Source organism: Schistocerca gregaria, chromosome 4 (assembly GCF_023897955.1).
Source record: "Schistocerca gregaria isolate iqSchGreg1 chromosome 4, iqSchGreg1.2, whole genome shotgun sequence".
Taxonomy (NCBI): domain Eukaryota; kingdom Metazoa; phylum Arthropoda; class Insecta; order Orthoptera; family Acrididae; genus Schistocerca; species Schistocerca gregaria.
The window spans coordinates 80,366,326-80,383,336 of NC_064923.1; the positions used below are offsets into that span (position 1 = coordinate 80,366,326).

The 17,011-nt window shown below is 41.1% G+C and overlaps 1 protein-coding gene across 1 annotated transcript in view; it reads left to right on the forward strand.

The window, feature by feature from the left end:
* Positions 1-16,732, forward strand: part of LOC126268220 (aurora kinase A-A-like) — a 45,069-nt gene extending 28,337 nt beyond the window's left edge. The window contains exon 6 of the mRNA XM_049973847.1: positions 16,162-16,732. Within this exon, the coding sequence (XP_049829804.1) occupies positions 16,162-16,260 (99 nt within the window). The 3' untranslated portion in view covers positions 16,261-16,732. The remainder of the gene's footprint in view (positions 1-16,161) is intronic.
* The last annotated feature ends 279 nt before the right edge of the window (positions 16,733-17,011 follow it).

Consider the following 17,011-nt stretch of genomic DNA (forward strand, 5'->3'; position numbering starts at 1 on the left):
ATCCTTTCACCTTTTATTTTAATTCCACTCCTGAAGCTTTCTTTTATTTCCATCATTTCTTCCTCGATGTACAGATTGAAGAGTAGGGGCGAAAGGCTACAGCCTTGTCTTACACCCTTATTAATACGAGCACTTCGTTCTTGATCGTCCACTCTTATTCCCTCTCGGCTGTTGTACATATTGTATATGACCCATCTCTCCCTATAGCTTACCCCTACTTTTTTCAGAATCTCGAACAGCTTGCACCATTTTATATTGTCGAATGCTTTTTCCAGGTGGACAAATCCTGTGAATGTGTCTTGATTTTTCTTTAGCTTGCTTCCATTATTAGCTATAACGTCAGAATTGCATGTCTCGTGCCTTTACTTTTCCTAAAGCCAAACTGATAGTCACCTAGTGCATTCTCAATTTTCTTTTCCATTCTTCTGTATATTATTCTTGTAAGCAGCTTCGATGCATGAGCTGTTAAGCTGATTGTGCGATAATTCTCGCACTTGTCAGCTCTTGCCGTCTTCGGAATTGTGTGGATGATGCTTTTCCGAAAGTCAGATGGTATGTCGCCAGACTCATCTATTCTACACACCAACGTGAATACTCGTTTTGTTGCCACTTCCCCTAATGATTTTAGAAATTCTGATGGAATGTTATCTATCCCTTCTGCCTTATTTGACTGTAAGTCCTCCAAAGCTCTTTTAAATTCCTATTCTAATACTGGATCCCCTATCTCTTCTAAATCGTCTCCTGTTTCTTCTTCTACCACATCAGACAAATCTTCACCCTCATAGAGGCTGTCAATGTATTCTTTCCACCTATCTGCTCTCTCCTCTGCATTTAACAGTGGAATTCCCGTTGCACTCTTAATGTTACCACCGTTGCTTTTAATGTCACCAAAGGTTGTTTTGACTTTCCTGTATGCTGAGTCTGTCCTGCCGACAATCATATCTTTTTCGATGTTTTCACATTTTTCCTGTAGCCATTTCGTCTTAGCTTCCCGGCACTTCCTATTTATTTCATTCCTCAGCGACTTGTATTTCTGTATTCCTGATTTTCCCGGAACATGTTTGTACTTCCTCCTTTCACCAATCAACTGAAGTATTTCTTCTGTTACCCATGGTTTCTTCGCAGCTACTTTCTTTGTACCTAAGTTTTCCTTCCCAACTTCTGTGATGGCCCTTTTTAGAGATGTCCATTCCTCTTCAACTGTGCTGCCTACTGCGCTATTCCTTATTGCTGTATCTATAGCGTTAGAGAACTTCAAACGTGTCTCGTCATTCCTTAGAACTTCCGTATCCCACTTCTTTGCGTATTGATTCTTCCTGACTAATGTCTTGAACTTCAGCCTACTCTTCATCACTACTATATTGTGATCTGAGTCTTTATCTGCTCCTGGGTACGCCTTACAATCCAGTATCTGATTTCGAAATCTCTGTCTGACCATGACGTAATCTAATTGAAATCTTCCCGTATCTCCCGGCCTTTTCCAAGTATACCTCCTCCTCTTGTGATTCTTAAACAGGGTATTCGCTATTATTAGCTGAAACTTGTTACAGAACTCAATTAGTCTTTCTCCTCTTTCATTCCTTGTCCCAAGCCCATATTCTCTTGTAACGTTTTCTTCTACTCCTTCCCTTACAACTGCTTTCCAGTCGCCCATGACTAATAGATTTTCGTCCCCCTTTACGTACTGCATTATCCTTTCAATATCGTCGTACACTTTCTCTCTGTTCATTTTCAGCTTGCGACGTCGGCATGTATACCTGAACTATCGTTGTCGGTGTTGGTCTGTTGTCGATTCTGATTAGAACAACCCGGTCACTGAACTGTTCACAGTAACACACCCTCTGCCCTATCTTCCTATTTAACGAATCCTACACCTGTTACACCATTTTCTGCTGCTGTTGGTATTACCCAATACTCATCTGACCAGAAATCCTTGTCTTCCTTCCATTTCACTTCACTGACCCCCTACTATATCTAGGTTGAGCCTTTGCATTTCCCTTTTCAGATTTTCTAGTTTTCCTACTACGTTCAAGCTTCTGACATTCCACGCCCCTACTCGTAGGGCAGTCCCCTCCCGGAGATCCGAATGGGGGACTATTCCGGAATCTTTTGCCAATGGTGAGATCATCATGTCACTTCTTCAACTACAGGCCTGTGAATACACGCTACGTGTCTTTAATGCAGTGGTTTCCATTGCCTTCTGCATCCTCATGTCGTTGATCATTGCTGATTCTTCTGCCTTTAGGGGCAATTTCCCACCCGTAGGACAAGAGTGCCCTGAACCTCTATCTGCTCCTCCACCCTCTTTGACAAGGCCGTTGGCAGAATGAGGCTGACTTCTTATGCCGGAATTCTTCGGCCGAAACAACTTGTAGAGTGAATAATATTAATGTAAAAATTGAAGTCAGGATTCCACTTCAGACGTAGAACTAAATGCCTATTAATGTGAATTATTCTTCTACTGCTATTCGTAAAATGAACCCCCCATGTAGTGCAATAAATCTGGAGAATTTCATGCCTGTTCTTACAGTGTGTTTCTACTAAAAGCTAGGAGTCTCTTTCAACGGCTGTGTGAAAACTTAATAATTGTTGCAACACAGTGTTTAAAGAGTAACAAGAAATTTAAAATTTCACATGTTGTATTAGTCAGAATTAAACTACTGTTTTGTCACTGTCTTCATAAACATGTCTGAAAAGTATGTGCACAGTTTTATGCATATCGGTTATTTGTCAGCTGTCAAAAAGGGTACGTGTTTTGGTAGTATCAGTGATTGTTTTTTTATAAAAACAGATTAGAAAATCTGTATTAAATTTTTGTTAGAGGAATGGAATAGTGTATCAAATTTATGGAAATGTTAAATATTGGTTTTTGGCGAGTCTGTTATGATTTAAAAAAAGAGCATACAGGTGATGTAAACATTTCAAAGCAGACCTTAAAGGACAGTGGTTTTACAAGTGTGGATGAGATTAAAAATACACAGCTAGGAGTCTATCCCGAGGAAACAGTTCCTAACGTGTTTCGGGAATTGGAAAAAAGCACTGACATAAGTGTATAGTATGTAATGGGGAATATTCTGAGGAGGATAATATTACTGTAGATTAACAAATAAAGTTCTTAACAAAATATAAAAATTAATATGTGAATGCACCTCATATGTCAAGCTTTTTACGTAGAAGTCGAGAATCTGTGTACAGGTTTTGAAGGAAATTTCAGCGATTAAATAGCAATAACAGTAATTGGGTTATTTTTACTCAGTCATTGACTTTTGCCATATCTTTGTACTTTACATTTTCTTTGATGGGTTTAATTTTAATTGGTAAATTTATTCATTTGTTTTACCTTTTGCTTTCTTGGATAAATTGAGTCACTTGTTGCCAAGCTAGCAGAAGCAGAATAGTGACTGCAAGTAGCATCTGCTTCTGCCCTAGAGGTTGAAGCCATAGACATCTCCTCCTCACATTTATTTTTGCATTCAAACTAAACTAAAAAGACAATAAATGTAATAAAAGCTGCCACTGGCAACTTGACCATTAATATATCATTTGAATTCTTAAATTAACAAAATGAACTAAAGCTTTAACTTCTCTAATATATTTCAGGGACAGTCGTGTCTCTGGTTGAGGGACGTATAGCTTGTTCACTTTTTTGATACGTGAGGTGAAGGTTATGTTTGTAGAAACAGGAGTGAAACCACAGGATGAATAATTCTCTCAATCTTGCTCATTGCTGACAAAACATACATGGCTTTCGTGCCAATCGAATGCTATGGTATGTGTAATAACAATAAGGCATGCACAGAAGGAAACATGTTCTTGCTTTTGCGCATGACGTTACTAAGGTACACTCAGCATGGAAACAGTGCATGGTGTAAGTGACATTGAAATTACGAATGTCAAAATTTTCATTGTAAATACTTAAAATACATTGCTTTCTTTGCATAATTTTAAGTAAGCATTTGAAAATTGCTTATGCAATGTCATGATATGCTGTTAGGGGCTGTAGTTTCTACAATTGCTTCAAAAGGGTCTTAAATAGTCCATTTTCATTCGCGATGCGAAAATTGTGATTAGAAAGTTCAAGTGCTTGCAACAAGTGTGTTGAAGGCGAAGGTACACACACACACACACACACACACACACACACACACACACACTCTCACTGTGTACTTTGCCTCATAGTAATGCTTGCACCTTCAGAAGTGTGTGTGTGTGTGTGTGTGTGTGTGTGTGTGTGTGTGTGTGTGTGTGTGTGTTTGATAGGATGTAAAACCATGTTTCTTCCCCGTGCACGCAGAGAGAGAGAGAGAGAGAGAGAGAGAGAGAGAGAGAGAGAGAGAGAGAGAGAGAGAGTGTGTGTGTGTGTGTGTGTGTGTTAATATTTGCTCAGATACTTAAAGACAAAAGTCAGTAAAATTCTTCTGTACTGTTCATCGTATTATCAATATATAAAATTGTCCAATGTTTAGGACGCAAACAGCATTCCTTGGGGCTTTGTGCTGAGCTAGACTACTGAATATGAGATTTTATTCTTACATGGTAGTGGAGGAAGCTGTTTTTGTAATTTGGTTGGGTACTTGAGGATAGGAGGGGGCTGTTCGGCATTCATTTGGTCTTCATATTATTCTTCCTTGTCATTGGATAAATAGATGAGTGGCATTTAGATTATTTCTTGCCGCTAGTGGAAGCAAGCGAAGTACAAACAGGCGGTAGCTTAACATAGCACTGCTTATTTGTGTGCAGGTGCAGGTTGCGGCGTGCTTGCACTCTGTGTACATACGACCAGCTGCTGCAAGCCTATATCTGTTGCCTCTATTCATGTTGGTTGGTCGCTTGCCTATTTCTGTCACCTCTCTAATCTTCCTCCTCAATGTAAATGGCTATTTTGCCAGTACACAGGCTTCATGGAATATTAGCTCACCGGGGGCTTGCTGCTCTGTGGCTGGTTTATGCTTGGCTACCATGGGGTCCTACCATCTGCAGCATCATTTCCCTTCTGTGCTGCATGTATATCCACTTGCTATTCTTTTTCCCCTCCCTTGGGAAATGTGCGGGAAGTTCTGGAAATGTGTTCTGCATATTCAGTAGCTGATACCAGAAGTCTCTCCACTGTTTTCATTTCATTTCTCTTCCTTTGTTCCTCTTCTATCCTTCCTCCACTTCGGCGTTTGAGGTTCCCCTTTTTCTTCTTTACCCCTGTGGGCTCGTGAAGGAAAGCTCACTCGTCTGATGCGTAACAGGTGACGGGGTAACATGTACTTCCCAGTCCCTGACTGACAGATAGGGTTCACACGTACCCTCTGGTACAGGCCAGGCCCAGGGAAGGGCGACTGCCTGAGTTGTTACCTTTCCAAATTGCCGACTTGCACCTCTTCAGAAGTTTGGGAGGTGTGAACAGTCACCTAAGCTGTGTATGCCACCTTCTGATGAGGAGGAGGGGAAGCAGTTGGAAGGAGTGCACAATTATACACACAAGCAATCATAGGGGATTTTCTTGCAAAGAGCCCATCATCTTCTTTCCAGTCAGTGTCTACCAAACATAAACAGAATGAGGCTAATCATTTACAGATCCTCCCAGCTGCACTCTGGTTCCTCATGGTTTCTCGTACTGAAGACTGTCAGTCCTTTGCTTCGGTAATTCCTTTTATTATTCAGAAAGCTGTTGATGCAAGTGCTGGCCTTGAGAAATCCTGCTCTCATTTACACAAGGGCAATTTGCTTTTGGAGAATGTCTGATTCTCAGGCACAACAACTGCTTGGATCTTTGCTCCTCTATGATTATCCTGTTTGTATAGTGGCCATTAGAGTGCTGAATTCTTCCTGTGGTGTTTATATTATGCTGCTCGATGGTCTGACAGAGGCAGAAATCCATACCTGTGATCAGGTTGTCATTTCAGCCCATTGAGTGATGAAAAAGGTAGATGCCTCCTTAGTGCCTACACCCACTTTCATCACCTTCAATAGTGGTCCTTCCATCTAAGATCAAAGGAGGCTATGAAGTTATCACAGTCAGACCATACTTTCCAGACTCGATGTGCTGCTACCATTGTCATGGTTGAAACCACATTTTGTCTTGTTGACATCTGGCCAAATCTGTAACCTGTGGTACAGACGTGCGTGAGGGAGATTTTCTTCCTTCTCTCTGCTATATCAACTGCAATGGCGACCATGCTGCCGCCTCCAGAGATTGTCCTGTGTATCTCGATGAGCGAGCTTTCCAGGAGATCAAAGTGAAGGGAAAAGTGCTTTTCCCAGTTGATAACAAGTTGTTTGCTAGTCGGAAACCCTGTGTTCTACCATCTGGCACCTAAAGTATTGCTCTTGCTACATCTCACTCAACGAAGGACATGGCCACACAGATATGCAACTTCAAATTTGGCACTGCAGTTGTGAAATTGTCCAGTGCCATGGTAGCATCCCTGTCTCCTCTTTCAACTGTGCAACAACATTTGCCTCACGGGGCGAAGTCACTTGGTACAAAACTGGCAGGCCAGAAAGGACAGAAGGAATACTCCTGCAAAGACTTCTTACGTCCCTCCAGCCAGCACACATCTGAGTCTTCCTCTGCCAACCGGAAAGCCACAAGCAGTCTAACAAAGACAAACAATCTTCTCCTTCGCAGACTTGGATAGCCTCTTCAATGGTGTCGTCATGAGATATCCTTGCCTAGCAGACTTCAGTGTTGCTAGTGCACACCACCAACCGTTTTTCTTCCCTGGACTCTGCAGATCGACAGAGGGAGTGTGTCAACACCTTTGTAGACATTGTGGAGCAGGATCGTCCAGCCTCTGCACCCTGTAACAGTGTCTTTGAAGGCTGGCATTCGCAGCCACAGAGGTCACACGCCTTCATTTTTTTTCATCGTTATGACTCTCCTCCAATGGAACATTCACGGCCTTCGATTTGGCAAAGAGGACTTACAGATGCTCTGAGAATGTGTGCTTGTTCTCTGCCTCCAGCAAACAAAATTGCACCCTCATGACTGTTTTCTGTCACAGGGTCGAACGATGTTAACATTCAGATGTTGCAGAAACTTTCTCTTGCGGGCAAGCACTTTCTCCTTCCTAAGTACAATCACATCTGGGCAAAGAGCACACGTCCCAGATGCTGGCGTGAAGCCACTGTCAAACCCATACCTAAACCCAGCAAGGAAAGCGCTTTTTTTTTCTAGTTGTCACTCTGTTTCTCTCGCCAGCTGTTACTGCAATCTGATGGAACACATGATTCGTGCCCAGCTGGTATGGTGACTAGTCTTGCAATTTACTAACCACTGCACAATGTGGATTTCAAGCAAGCTGTTCTGCTGTTGACCACCTCATCAAATTTTCAACCCATGTCATGAATGGAACTTTTGGCTCTTGCTCTGGCATTTAACTTCATGCTATATGCTGAGTGTGAACCCTTCACCACCTTGGCTTCATGTGGCGGCTTTCATTCACGTTGGCCTTCATTCACTTCTTAAAGACACTTCTCCAGCCTCACTCAATCACAATAAGTTCACGACCTTTGAATGGAACTTTGAAATAGTACCTTTATGTACGTTGATGGCTCTAGGACTGACCATGGTGTCGGATGTGCCTTTGTCATTGGCACAGACATATTTTGGTATTGGCTTCTGGAACACTGCTCAGTATTTACGGCAGAGCTCTTCACCCTATGTCAAGCCGCGCAGTACAACCGCTGACAGGCTTTCCAATTGTCATCTGCTCCAATGACTGTGCCCAACAGAACCTCAGTGCGCTGTACACCTATCATCCCTTAGTGCAGCGGTACTGAAAAGCTGTCATTTGTTCGCACTTGATGGAGACGCTGTGATGTACATGTGGGCTCCTAGTCACATAAGTCTGACGGGAAACTAGGCCGTTGACACTGCTGAAAGGCTGCACTCCTCATACGTTGACTGCTAGTTCTTCTGCCCCCACTGATCTGTGCTGCCTACTATCAGCAGGGGGTGTCACTTTGTAATTGCCATTGGTCCTCCCTTCGTGGGAACAAGCTCCGGGGAATTTTTGCATCTCCTATCGACTTGGATGACTTCCTCTCTGCCCTCTTTGCAGCAAGGAGATGATGTTAACTATTTTGCATTTTAGCCATTGCCATTTAAGTGGTGATTCCCCAGCACTATGTGCTCATTGCCCTCAATCTCTGGTGGAATGCCCTTTTTTAGTCTCCTTTGTTCTCATGTAAGTTTGCCGTCCGACAAGGGGAGGCCGCCAATTGTGAAATTCGATTTATAGTGCGCATAATAAAAGCTCATGGCCAGAGGTGTAATGTGGCAAAGCACCAAGATGCACTTCTCAGCCGTTGTTGAGAAAGTCGACAGTTAAAAGAAACCGTTGCGGTGAAATACTCTCTACGATTAATAATTTTATACAGCGTTGTGGCGCAGCGGTAAGCGCTTGGGTTCGTAATCCGAAGGTCGCCGGATCGAATCTTGCGCCATGCGACTTTTTTTTATTATTTGGTTTTTGTAATTCAAATAAATTTCCAACAATCACTTGCAACAATTATGCATATAAGTTGTTGAAAGTCGTTTGTCGTGGAAAAACTGGCGACTTCGGACATCATTGTTTCCCGCAAACAAAGTTGTATTTCACGAATGTTATTAATTGTCTTCATAATGTCTACCATGTATAGTTAACGGAAGACATAGAAACAACATTTCGGAATGAATCCGTATAGTGTAAGTCAAACGTTCAAATTAGACTAGAGATCCCACGAACACAAATTTGCTGTGGCAGGTATGAAATATAAACTCAGTTATTCGCTCATTACACTTGAAGGACAGATGTTGAATCGGCCGAAACGAGCCCCTGCATAATAGCGTAGTTGCCTGCTAACTTAGAAAGAAGGTAGATGCGGTACCTAGTGCAACTTACATTGTCGAAAATTAGTGCCTACGTGAGAGCTTTGGTACACCCTGTTAAACAAACGGAAAAATGTAGGCCGTACAATTGGAGTGCGACCCGGGCCCTTAGCATGAAAGTGATGTGATCGAAGAAGATATACAGTGAAGTGGCGGAACGACAATTGAAAGATGCGTTGGTGTATTTTGAAAGCCTCCTTCGTAACAGTAATCACAAAGCAGCAAAACCGTCATCAATCAACGAAGAAGCCATGGTAATTGGGAAGAAATGTTCCAGAATACGCTGCAAATGCTCGCCGAAAAAACCCTCATTCATGAAGAGGAACTGATAGACATTAATGAAAATAGACATTAATGAAATCAACGATAACAATGCCTACGAAGACGTTGAACAGAGTCCCATTGCCAAGGAGTCATCAGACAAATACGAGCCGGATGAGAAGAAAAAAAAAAGGTATGACTATATTTTTCTGGATTACAAAATTAGAGCTGTCAATCTGACCAAAGAACATCCAGGCTGGAGTCTCAAAACTCTACAAAAAAGCGGTGCTCTTGTTCCACAAATATGGGCTATTTATCCACAAGTGGGCCACTTTTGTGGTTCTTCTGGGTTTGAAGGGATGAGGAAGTGGCTCTGGTTATTTGCTTCTGTACCAGGTCGGGAGGGTAGTTGCGGGATTGGAAAACTGTTTTCAGGTTGTTGGTGTAATGGTTCAGGGATTCTGGACTGGAGCAGATTCGTTTTGCCACGAAGACCTAGGCTGTAGGGAAGGGACCGTTTGATGTGGAATGGGTGGCAGCTGTCATAATGGAGGTACTGTTGCTTGTTGGTGGGTTTGATGTGGACGGATGTATGAAGCTGGCCATTGGACAGATGGTCAACGTCAAGGAAAGTGGCATGGGGTTTGGAGTAGGACCAGGTGGATCTGATGGAACCAAAGGAGTTGAGGTTGGAGAGGAAATTCTGGAGTTCTTCTCCACTGTGAGTCCAGATCATGAAGATATCAATAAATCTGTATCAAATGTTGAGTTGGCAGGCCTGGGTAACCAAGAAGGCTTCCTCTAAGCAACCCATGAATAGGTTGATATAAGAGGGGGCCATCCTGGTACCCATGGCTGTTCCCTTTAATTGTTGATATGTCTGGCCTTCAAAAGGGAAGAAGTTGTGGGTCAGGATGAAGCTGGCTAAGGTAATGAGGGAAGAGGTTTTAGGTTGGGTGGCAGGTGATCGGTGTGATAGGAAGTGCTCCATCGCAGCGAGGCCCTAGACGTGCGGAATATGTGTGTAACGAAGTGGCATCAATGGTTACAAGGATGGTTTCTGGGGGTAGCAGATTGGGTAAGGATTCCAGGCGTTCGAGAAAGTGGTTGGTGTCTTTGAAGGATGGGAGACTGCATGTAATGGGTTGAAGGGGTTGATCTACGTAGTTAGACATACATTCTGTGGGGGCTTGGTGACCAGCTACAATGGGTGGCCGGGATGATTGGGTTTGTGAATTTTAGGAAGAAGGTAGGGGTGCGGGGTGTCTTTGGGGTCAGGAGGTTGATGGAGTTAGGTGAAAGGTTTTGGATTGTATGTGGTGTTGTCTGAAAGCTGACGCAGTGAGTCAGCCACATACTCCCGACGATAAAGTACCACGGTCGTGGAACCCTTGTCCGCCAGAAGAATGACGATGGATCGGTCAGCCTTCAGATCATGGGTAGCTTGGGCTTCAGCAGTGGTGATGTTGGGAGTAGGATTAAGGTTTCTTAAGGATTGAGAGGCAAGGCTGGGAGTCAGAAATTCCTGCAAAGTTTGGAGAGGGTGATTTTGAGGATGAGGAGGTGGGTCCCGCTGTGGCGGAGGACGGAACTGTTCCAGGCAGGGTTCAATTTGGATAGTGTCTTGGGGATTTGGATCATTAGGAGTAGGATTAGGATCATTTTTCTTCATGGCAAAGTGATACTTCCAGCAGAGAGTACGAGTGTAGGACAGTAAGTCTTTGACAAGGGCTGTTTTGTTGAATCTAGGAGTGGGGCTGAAGGTAAGGCTTTTGGAAAGGACAGAGGTTTCGGATTGGAAGAGAGGTTTGGAGGAAAGGTTAACTACTGAATTAGGGTGTTGTGGTTCCAGATTGTGTTGATTGGAATTTTGAGGTTTTGGAGGGAGTGGAGCTGGAAATGGGAGATTGAGTAAATGAGACTGGGTTTGTGTACAATGAGAGGAGGTTGAGGTTTGCTGGAAAGGTTGTGAAGGGTGAGTGAGTTGCCTTTCTGGAGGTGGGAAACCAGGAGTTGGGATAGTTTTTTGAGGTGGAGGGTGGCATGCTGTTCTAATTTGCGGTTGGCCTGGTGTGGATGTGGGAGAGGAAAGATTGAGGACTGTCATTAAGGATAGGATTTGACAGGTGTGTTCATATATGTACATTTAAATGACAAAAAAATAATAAAAAAGGTTGCGTGGCGCAAGATTCGATCCGGCAACCGTCGGATTACGAACCCGAGCGCTTACTACTGCGCCACGACGCTGTAAAAGATTATTAATCGTAGAGAGTATTTCACCGCAATTGTTTCTTTTAACTGTAGATTTTCTCAACAACGGCTGAGAAGTGCATCTTGGTGCTTTGCCACATTACACCTTTGGCCGTGAGCTTTTATTATGCACAGTATGAATCGAATCTGAATTTCACAATTGGCAGCCTACCCTTGTGAGTTACTGGTTGTTTTAGTGAACGATGTGTGGGCTGTTGAACGTTTTTCACTTTTTATCTGTCGTAGCAATATGGGGAAGGCCATTTAATTTTTAGTTCAGGACCTCAGTTTCTGTATGGTGTATTTTGTCATCCTGTCTGTGTCTGTCTTGGGCACATATGACTATAGTATAACAAAACAGAATATTATCTTTTTATCGCACTCATTATGGTGTTCTTCAGTCACTGACCTGGTGCGTTTTCTCAGACTGTTAGATCTTTCATGCTCTGCAATTTGTGTACTGATCAGTCATCTCATCTTGCCTGCATACACCAGGCCCCATTCACAGCCGACTTCGTAGAATATTGTGATGTTTAGCCTGTTGACTGCATCTTTTGTTGATCTTGGAACGTCTTTTTATTTTATTGCTCTGAAAGATTGGCCTGATCCTGGCTCGGCAGAGTAGCATTCGGTGACTCCTTGTACATATTGTAATAGGGCTGTTTTGTACTTTCTTCTGATCTTCCCAGTTGCATGCATCCTTTGTCGTCAGTTTTACCTATCATAGCCTCTGCATAACCATTCGCTCCAAAATTGGATCTGAGGTTCCGTAGGTCCGCTCTAAAGCTTATGCTGTGGGCCCTCCTGGTTAAACTGTGAAGAGCAGACAACTTATGCATAGGATGATGGTGGGAGGTGGCTTGGACATACCTGATCACGCTGGTGGCGTTTTTGCATACTCTGTGGCAAAGTTTACCATCAGGCTTAGGTAAACTTCCACGTCAAGAAAAGGCAGCACCCCTTTCATTTCAGTCTCAATAGTAAATAGTATTTTCCTATGCCGATGAGATGTTGGTGGAACTTCTATACTTCTTGCTTTCTATGTGGCCAGATGACAATAGTACCAACATATTGGAGCCAGCAATTGGGGCTTAATGGTGTGGAATGGAGACCTGTTTCTTCAGATGCGTCTATGAATATGTCTGCAGCAATAGGCAAGGGAGGTGAACCTGTAGCTAAACCATCGGTCTGTTCATAGTATAAAAGCCAATAAAGAATGCATGACTATCCTCCTCCTATCCTCAAGTATGTTACCAAATTATGTAAATAGCTTCCTCCGCTACTATATAAGATTTGTAGTCTCTCACACTCTGTAGCCCAGCTGAGCACAAAGCCCTGAGGAAGGCCATTTACAATAGTGGCCAAAATGTCTGAAAAGTGTATGTATTGACAATGTGGTCAACAACTCGCAAGAATTTTAATGACAGTGACAACAGCTGTGGAAGCTCATGCTTATGTAAATGTGACAGTTTATTAATAGTATCTTTAAAAACTCGCACATTTTACGTATAGAGCAGATCCCCACGAATCATGAGAAATAATAAAAAAGTGTTGAAATGCTAATGTTTGTAAATTTTCTGTTCGAAAAAGAAAATGGGGAAAAAAAGCAGAGTAGCTCACAATCGATAAGTGAGAAAGTGAGATTTATCTTTTGCAGTAATGAAGAGCGGAATAAAATGTGTGAAGAATTTTGATTCATGATACAAATGGATTGAAAACTATAGCAATTATAATAGTGTGTGGAAGTATAATTCTCAACATTTCTCTGTATTATTTCATATGTAAGATTGATTATGGCCAAGTTTTGCAAATTTAATGCAGTGGTTGTAGGTTCACGAACAATAAAAAATATTTGAACAAGCTTTGCTTCCTGTCAGGTGTAGTTTTCAAAAGTTTTTATCTGCTGCTGAAGTTATTTCAGTGTAACAATAGCTATTTAAGCTTAATTGGCTGTAATGTACTGTGACCTGTTGATTTTATGGTATTCATATTTTACATATGTTCTGTGCTGTTTGCTAGTGTAATAACATGTGTTAAGACAGTTTTCAACATGTATGGAAACCTCATGGTTTTTGTCATAAACATTTATCTCAAACAATTTTTGCTGCAACATTGGAAATAAGCCATAAGATTTCCTCATCAAAACTATACTGTCTTAGGACAGTTGCCAAGTACTTTGAAAGTGACACAATGAAAATGTGAGCATCTAAAAAGAAACTAGTGGCATTACATTAAATCTAAATACCTATCATTCCAACAGTTCTGCTGTTCAAATACCCCAGCAAAGGCCAAATATTATTGTTGTAAAGGATGCCAGAATAAACTGTGATCTGGCTCATTACTGATGAGTGGGGCCCAAACCGACAATCAAATAAGATATGGATGATTTAACATTTTAGAAACAGCAAAGCACCTAACATTTCAAAATAATCTGACGGAAGCAAACTCTTTGTCAAACTCCATGTAAATCCGTAGCCTTTGTCATCGGTTATAATAGACCACAGCAGCCAGCCAATTGTGAGCAAAATGTTTATTGCCCAACCTTATTTCCCTGCTATGGTAGAAATTTATGCAACTCGCAGAAGTACAGAGGTTCTGTGGAAATATTCTGTACAAAGTTGATCATGTTCACTCATGGTACTTCTCTGCAACAGAGAATGTGATATTAAAGTAAGCAGACTCTGAAACAAATATTTAATGAGTAAGAGTGGTGTGATATTTAATTTGCTTATTAAACCTTTAGAGTCAGATCACGCACTTTCAAGGCAATAAAGATGTGATGATGTTGTGCTATGAGCATTTTCTTGGTTGTTGTGTATCACATGCGTTCGCAATGCCCAGCAGACAGACATTAACAACAACAAACCTTTCACTGTGTGAACAACTAATGTACTGTCACACATTGACATGTGGTAAAAGCTGGTAGGAGTTTGAAAGCAGCAGGAAAACGTCTGAATTACCACCAATGACTCCAGATCAGAATACAGACACAGATACTGTTAAAATGTGAGCAAGCTATTTGTGAGATGTTTAAAAGAATTTGAACAAGTTTAGATAGTAATCTACCTTAGGATTAGTTTGTGCCTTTTAATCTACACTTTTCAGCAACTGTTTATCCATTTTTGCACAAAATCATTACCATGTCCCAAGGAAAGAAACTTTCTTGGTGTATACAGCCAATCTTTTCTGTAAACTTCTCCGAAGAACGATGCTAGTTACAGGAACCTTAAACACTGTCACCATTTGCAAAGTAATTCGGTACTCGAAGAATACTTTTCAATAACTACTTGTATATTTGAGCCTCATAAGGACAAAATTCACACTTCCCACACAAACATTTAATGTCTCATAACTCATAATGTCTCACATTAGAAACAGATTTAAGTCCATTTAGAAAAGAGCTGGCTTAACAACCATGTCTCTACTACAAACATATTGTAAAATGTCTTGCCTCAAGCAAGTCCAAGTAAGAGTTTTTTCACAATTCAGAATCGGTTATTCCTAAGTTCCTTGATTCTTTTGTGTGCTTTCACTAAGACTTCCATGGATCGCCTGACATGTACTTACCGGTGCCATTCAACCGCTGCGTTGACCTTTTGCTCATGCGTGATTTCACACCAGTGCACACGCACACGCACGCGCGCAGTAGGTAGAGTTCCTTTCTCCCACTAACATCTAAAATATCGTGTGTTTGAGATGGTGGAAGGCCAAGTGGTTCTAGAATTTACACGGAAATTCTTGAAACACTACAGTGCTTAGCCATTGTTATGTTCAATCTGCGTTAAGTAATGTCTGTATATAAAAGTACATTTATCTGCCCTGTTTATATGATATTGATTGAAATCTTCTCTATGAAACTCACTCCGAGCTTAAGGTGTTGAAAATAGTTAGAATTGACACCAGCCACAAACTCGGCAAGCATAAAGTAATCAATGTAAAAGATAGGATATATAAATAAATAGCAATCTCTTAAAATCCCCTCATATTCCCCACACAATGCCAGTACCCAATCAAACTGAAATTCCCCACAAATTTGGGAAGTGACACACCAGGTGTCATCTGTATCAGAGCTGCAGCCAATATGACAGAACTGTCTCTGCAAGTGACAGATGTTAACTATCAAGCAGTTTTAAATGGACCATAGGAAATGTCTTAAGCAGATGTTCAGCAATTTTAGAACTTTCGCTATTAATTAGGTATTACCTATGGTGTTACATTATTAGCCCATGTGCCACCGATACTTAGTTTTTTCTTCATTTTCGAGTAGTTTGTGTCACTACCTTGTTTCCTTTCAGTAAACAAATAGATGTATAGAAGACTGGCTTATTAACCTTCGTACTACCAGACCAAATAACCTGTGTGTGTGTGTGTGTGTGTGTGTGTGTGTGTGTGTGTGTGTGTGTGTGTGTGTGTGTTAGTTGCCTTATAGTTAGATCTGTCATTTCCGAAACACTAACACTGAGTGAAAGAACGTAAACCAAACTTAAGACAACATGAACTTAACTTCCCTGTCCGTGAAATAATGAGTAAAAGCTTAATTAAATGGATTAAAATTTATATTATCTTAAAACTTTTTTACTGGCAGTGGATATTTGTTGGAATATTATATACTTAAATGGTAATTATATTTCTGTTGTTCCCTTGTCAGGCTGGCATGCCACAGTTTGTGGTTTGAAGTAAATTCCTTATATTTTGATAAAATAAAAAATTATTTCCATGGTATTAATGAATAAATCACTGTGCTATGGATAAATTGTTTGAGCTAACAGTCTGTACCTTCTTTGCAGCTGCTTGTGGTGGTACCACAAAACCGGTTACCTCTGTCAGAAGTATTGAAACATCCATGGATTCTTAAAAATGTGTTTACTCAAAAGAATGTAAAATAAGATGTGCACTGTAAGTGCAACAAATGGGACACACCAATCAGTTCCTGTGAACAGTACAGACTGGATATTGATTGGGTGTGTGGCACTGAACCTGTAATGAATTTCTGTGATGAGTGGCAAATTCCTTTTTATGTGATTTATTGCTTATGTACTGAATAACTTTGAAATTTTTGTCATTGTTGTTAATACTTTTCATTTTACTACTATATAATTTTAATTTTGTGATGTTGTATGTATGTTTCCATGTACTTAAAGAGTCTTCTATTTTCCGGATTAGCTTCGTATGTAAAGATTTTAACTTTCATACTAATGTTTTTTTATATTTGTATTCATGTATGCACATAGATGTAAGATATCGATGAAATGTATATTTTGTTACAAGTATTTATTGAATTGTGAGCATGCAAATGCTGGTTTTAACTTCCTGACTATTTCAATTCAGTGCATTAAAAAACCTAGCTTTTTGCTGGAAGACAAATGAGTTAATTCTTAAACCCTTCCAGCCCCCTCCACCAATCCCTTTCTATTCTCCTGCTAAACTTCGGAAAGTGTTGCCTTAATTTATGGTGAATTTAATGGAAGTTGGAAAAAGATAAACAATTTCATGGTGCAAAAATAGAATCCTGAAATTGACATTGGAAATATTCCATCAATGTTGTTGTTTGTTTGTTTGTCCCCCCCCCCCCCCCCCCCCCCTCCCGACTATTTCGTGAAAGGGACACAGATGATAACTTGCCCAAGAACCATTTGT